The sequence below is a fragment of the Chiloscyllium punctatum genome, chromosome 8, assembly GCF_047496795.1.
Source record: "Chiloscyllium punctatum isolate Juve2018m chromosome 8, sChiPun1.3, whole genome shotgun sequence".
NCBI lineage: Eukaryota > Metazoa > Chordata > Chondrichthyes > Orectolobiformes > Hemiscylliidae > Chiloscyllium > Chiloscyllium punctatum.
The window spans coordinates 32,003,041-32,009,040 of record NC_092746.1 but is presented as its reverse complement, the minus strand read 5'-3'; the positions used below and the strand labels follow the sequence as shown (position 1 = coordinate 32,009,040).

Genomic DNA, 6,000 nt, shown 5'->3' with positions numbered 1-6,000 from the left:
CATCAGGAATGAAGGGGTGGTCCGAGGGGGCTGAGAGATAAATGGGAGGGGGGAGGGCTGTGGGGGGGTGGGGGGGGTAAGGTAGCTAGGAATGCAATAGGTAGATGAAGATGGGTGGGTGAAGGTGATAGATCGGAGAGCAGTGTGGAACAGATAGGTGGGATGGAAGTTGGACAGGTAGGTCAGTTCAAGAGGGCGGTGCCGAGTTGGAAGTTGGATCTGGGATAAGTTGGGGCGAGTGGAAATGAGGAAACTGGTGAAATCCACATTGATCCCGTGTGGTTGGAGGGTCCCAAGGCGGAAGGTGAGGCGTTCTTCCTCCTGGTGTCGGGTGGCTAGGATTTGGCGGTAGAGGAGGCCCACGACTTTCATGTTCTTGGCGGAGTGGGAGGGGGAGTTGAAGTGTTCGGCCACAGGACAGTGGGGATGTTTAGTGCTTGTGTCATTTCCTAAGTTTCCCTCCCCCCACCTTATCCCAGATCCCAGTATTTTGCTCTTTTATTATTTGCTCCACGCTAAGCATTCATAACTGTGGTTAGTTCCCACTTAAAACAAGAAATTATTTATCACTAAGTTGCAAAGTGCATTTTTTTCTGTTGTCAAACCATATTTGCATAAGTAGAAACAGTGCATTATTAAGGGTGAACAGAATGATGCTAATTTTCTGGGAGACTTTTTACCATTTTTTTAAACTTGATGGTGAAACCAAAAGAAATACAGCAAAGAGTACATAAAAAACCTAACTACAGAGGTAGGCCACTCATACCCTTGAGTCAGTTCTGTGATTTAATGAGAATCATGGCTGCTCTGTTGCCTGCCGTTGGCCCATATCTCTTACTACCTTTGCTTAACAAAAAAAAATCCATCTCAGATTTAAAGCTTTACAACTAATCCTGCATCCACTGCTATTTGTGAAAGAGTGTTCCAAACCTCTACCACTCTGTGTGTAGAAGTGCTTCCTGATGTCTCATCTAAATAGTCTGGCTCTAATTTTCAGACTGTGCTCTCCAGTTTTAGCATCTCCAAACTGGAAATTGTTCATATACCTCATCTTTTCCTGTTGCTATCTTGAAGACTTTGGTCAGGTCAGACTTTAACCTGCTAAGTTCCAGAGAAAATAGCTCTAATTTGTATAATCTCTCCTCACAACTAAACAACCAAAACCCAGGTATCATTCTTGGTAATGTATGATGTACTCCCTCCAAGGCCAATATATCCTTTCTGCAGTGAGGTGCGTGAATCTGCTGAATACTCCAAGTGGGGTCTAACCATGATTTTGCATTACTGCATCACTGTTAGTTCAAAGTGTTCTCATTTGTACCTTGGATTATTGGTTTCCCTGCTAGATGTGAGATTAAAATCTTTTGGATGTTGTTGCTGTCTGGGTATTACCTTATTGCAGAAAGGAACAGAACTGTCTATAGCCATCAACCAGCTTGTTGTGTATAGTTGTCTGATCAAGCTGAAGTTTGCTGATGTGTATACTAAAACCTGGACTTTATGAATAGTCACACAGAGTACAAAAGCCAAGATGTTTTTTCAAAACCTATACAAAACATTTTAACCCCACCATGATGATAATTCCTAATTCTGGGTGTCCAAAAGCTGTGAAAGGGGGGGTTAAAGGTGAGAGTGGTGGTGGGGTGGGTGGGGGGAGGTGGAATGACATAGTGGGAATGTGCAATAAAGGGTATAAAAATGAAAGAAACACCAGGACCCATGATTTCTTTTCGTGGCTGTTGTTCTTCTGCAAACAGTGTCTCAGTTTTGTTTATTCTGTGTGACTAGTCCAGGTTTTTGTACACACTTCAGCAAATTACAGCTTGATCAGACAATTATACACAATTATACACAACGAGCTGGTTGTTGGTTATAGACAGTTCTGTTCCTTTCTGCAATAATGTAGTACTCAGACAGCAACAACATCCAAAAGACTTTAATCTCACATCTAGCAGGGAAACCAATAATCCAAGGTACAAATGAGAACACTTTGAACTAACAGTGATGCAGTAATGCAAAGTCATGGTTACACCCCACTTGGAGTATTCAGCAGATCCACGCACCTCAGTAAACTACACCTTGGTCAGACAACTGTACACAACGAGCTGGTTGATGGTTATAGACAGTTCTGTTCCTTACTGCAATAAATATCAATATTTCAGCGAATTCCAATTGCAAAATGTGACCCAGCTACAACCTTTGCGCACTCCCTTTTTTTTTGTTAAAGATTCAATATGGTATTTGAGACAAAGAAATGGCCAACTTTAAGATTTTTAACAATAGCACATACAATTTAAGGTTTTCCTTACTAAACACACATACAGTACATGTTGGAAACTTAAACCTAATTAATTACACAACTATGGCAACACAATTCTGACTCCTAAATGTTTGATTTTCAATTTGCCCACATCAAATGCCTGTAAACCCACTTTGGTTAAATTTAAATCAGATCAGATAAATTTGAATAAATACATTCCACTTGGAACCCAGTTTGGACTTCGTAGATTAATAACACATAGCTGGATATATTTAAAAATGATAATAATAACTTAGTACTATATAAGTTGTCAAACAAGAATACCGTCAACCATCACTGGCATGGAAGTCACATGAATGTTATGTCACATGTAGGAGGTGAAATTTGATACCTGTGCCTCAGCATCTGGGTGTTATCTAATTACACTTAAAGGCATCAATGAAAAGGAAGTGTCTGTACTTTTGAGGAGTCATACTTAGAGAATTCATGAAGACCATTTTTAATACTGGCAAATAAAGGTAAGCAAATGCATTGGTTTACAATTTATTTCTACATATCATTGTTTAAAAAGAGTTAATCTCATTCAAAACGTTCAAAAAGTTGTGATTTGGAGCAGCCGGTGTTGATCTGGGTGAACAAAGTTAAAAATCACACAATATCTGGTTCTAGTCCAACAGGTTTATTTGGAGGCACTAGCTTACGAAGACCTGCTCCTTCATCAGGTAGCTGTGGTCCAAGAGCTGCTTTACAACCACCTGATGGAGGAGTAAAGCTCCGAAAGCTAGTGCCTCCAAATAAACCTGTTGGACTAGAACCTGATGGTGTGTGATTTTTACCTGTGTAAAAAGTTGGTTATTCATAATGAACATCCCGTGGAGCTGCTATATAATTAGTGGGATCTAGATCTCTGCATTATTTGACTAAAATTGTAATTTTAAAATGCAGAATGTTAAAATGAGCAAGTTGATTTTGGAGGTACTCTGGTCACTGCAAAGCTTATTGTGGCACCTGCCTGACTGTTCAAATTTGGGAATGGTGTGAACTTCCTACACTTTCTTCAGTGATAGTATCTAAACTCCCCAGAAAAAAAGGATTTGTTTATTTCAGTGTAAGTATCCCTTTAAATTTGTGATATTTCGTAAGTACTGTCAAACAGCCTCAGACTCTACATTACTCATTCACAATTATTCAATCTGATACATTAAGGAGGTAGTAATATTAACTTGTATTAATATTTCCTTTCACATAGTAAAATGTTCTGAGATGCTCCAATGAAGATTTGCTAAACTCCAAGTCACATAAAGGGAGGTTGGAACAAGTTCCCAAAACATTGGTCTGAAGGATGGCTTAAAGGAAGAGAGGGAGATAGAGAGGTAAACAGATTAGTAGAAATAATTCAAAAGTTAAGGTCCTGACAACTGAATGTGGTGAACCCCAGTAGTGCAGTTAAAATCAGAGATGTGTAAGAGGTCAGAATTGAATGAGTGCAGACCTGTTGAAAGTTACTAGGACGGAAAGAGACCACAGATGTAGGGAAGGGTAAGGGTGATGAGATTAATTTTTTTCAAAAGGATGAGTGTTTTCAAATTGTGCTATTGTCATACTGGGACATTGTAAGTTAACAAGCACGGGATGATAGATAAAACAGGACTCAGTGTGAGTTAGGTTATGGGCAGCAGAGTTTGGATGAGGTCAGATTTATGGACATTGGAAAAGGAGAGGCCAAATTGGTCTGAAGCCATTGAAATGGATTTCCCCCTAACACTGGATCAATAAGAACAGACCAGGTGAATGTACTCCCAACTAGCTCTAGCTGGTCAGCAGTGGAGGGATATTGAAGGACAGGGATGTGGTCAAGTTGAGAAGGTGGGATGTTTCACAAAGGTCACGTTAAAGAGTTCATATTTTAATTTGATTGGGACTATTACAGTAGAGAAGGGAGAGCGGGGATGGAACGGATTAGGGAGCCTAATTGGAGAGGTTCACACTTGGACTTACAGGAAGAGTGGGAAAGTTATTTATCCTTTTCATTCAGCTCCCAGATGCTCTATAAAGGATGTCATATTTATTGGCCTTTACTACAACATGACCTTTGGTTCATAACGCATAGAAAACAAATTGACAGATTCAAGTGTAATTAAAACATGGTGCCTTTCATTCACCAATGAATCCAAAATCCAGACCATCAAGATCAACTAAGGATCGGCAGTAAATGTTAGCAAAGCCAGCAAAAGCTGTAAATCATGAATAAATAAATGATTATGAAAGAAAGCTAATGTCTTCACATTGCAATGTCTTCACAGTTTCCTAGTGTCAGCACAGAAACCACCTTCATTTTCAAGAAATTTCTTTCTTTTAGGTTTGTTTTACACAACAGTCTGAATGCTTTTCGCTTTCTTTACTTTAATTAGTTTTCGAGGGGAGTAGGAATCCCAAGAATCATGGTTCAAGAATACAAAGCAAACCAAGGGCAAGATGTTTCTGCTGATGGTGAGTCTTTATTCTGTAGGTTTTTGTTTCAAGTACGGCACTATGCATTTCTCAAGATCCAAAAAATGTTATTAAAATATGCAGTTGAAGTGCGACTGCTTATTTTAAACATGAACACATTTAGATCACTCTTAAAAAGAAACAAATATTCTGAAGCTCAGCTGAATATGAAACTGAGTTTGAAATTTGCAAAGCATATTTTTGTTTCTCAGATTTTCAAGTGATTATCTATTTAGTAAACCATGTTCGTGCTGAGTGTTGACATTATGACCTACAAGGGATTTATCTAGTTGGCAAGTGGGCTTTTCTGTGTGCAACCTGAGTTTTGTCCTTAAAATGATGGTATGTTACTGTTAACTGTTCACTTTATTTATAAGGGGGCATGTGTTGGAGAGAAGGACTATTAGTTCACTAGTTTCCCAGCATGACCACAGGTGCTACCAACTTTTCAAACAAGTAAATTGAATTAAATCCATTCCTCATCTGCTATAAATGGATTCAGTATGTTTTTTATAGGCTTTATTTCTTGTGTTGCACTAATTGTTTAAAGTCATAGAGATGTACAGCATGGAAACAAACCCTTCGGTCCAACCCATCCATGCCAACCAGATATCCCAACCCAATCTAGTCCCACCTCCCAGCACCCGGCCCATATCCCTCCAAACCCTTCCTATTCATATACCCATCCAAATGCCTCTTAAATGTTGCAATTGTAGCAGCCTCCACCACATCCTCTGGCAGCTCATTCCATACATGTACCACCCTCTGTGTGAAAACATTGCCCCTTAGGTCACTTTTATATCTTTCCACTCTCACCCTAAATCTATGCCCTCTCGTTCTGGACTCCCCGACCCCAGGGAAAAGACTTTGCCTATTTACCCTATCCATGCCCCTCATAATTTTGTAAACCTCTATAAGGTCACCCCTCAGCCTCCGATGCTTCAGGGAAAACAGTCCCAGCCTGTAGCTTCTCCCTATAGCTCAGATCCTCCAACCCTGGCAACATCCTTGTAAATATTTTCTGAATCCTTTCAAGTTTCACAACATCTTTCTGATAGGAAGGAGACCAGAATTGCACACAATATTCCAACAGTGGCCTAACCAATACAGCCGCAACATGACCTCCCAACTCCTGTACTCAATACTCTGACCAATAAAGGAAAGCATACCAAACGCCTTTTTCACTATCCTATCTACCTGCGACTCCACTTTCAAGGAGCTATGAACATGCACTCCAAGGTCTCTTTGTT

The 6,000-nt window shown here is 39.8% G+C and overlaps 1 protein-coding gene across 2 annotated transcripts in view; it reads left to right on the top strand.

Moving 5' to 3' along the window:
- Window positions 1-2,693: 2,693 nt before the first annotated feature.
- abcb5 (ATP-binding cassette, sub-family B (MDR/TAP), member 5) overlaps window positions 2,694-6,000 on the top strand; it is a 95,328-nt gene continuing 92,021 nt past the window's right edge. The window contains exons 1-2 of one of the 2 annotated variants that reach the window (XM_072575333.1): window positions 2,694-2,778; window positions 4,672-4,750. In XM_072575333.1, coding sequence (XP_072431434.1) covers window positions 4,702-4,750 — 49 coding nt within the window. In that variant the 5' untranslated portion in view covers window positions 2,694-2,778; window positions 4,672-4,701. Of the gene's footprint in view, window positions 2,779-3,303; window positions 3,369-4,671; window positions 4,751-6,000 lie in introns of those variants that run through there. The other variant, XM_072575334.1, reaches the window with a different exon arrangement.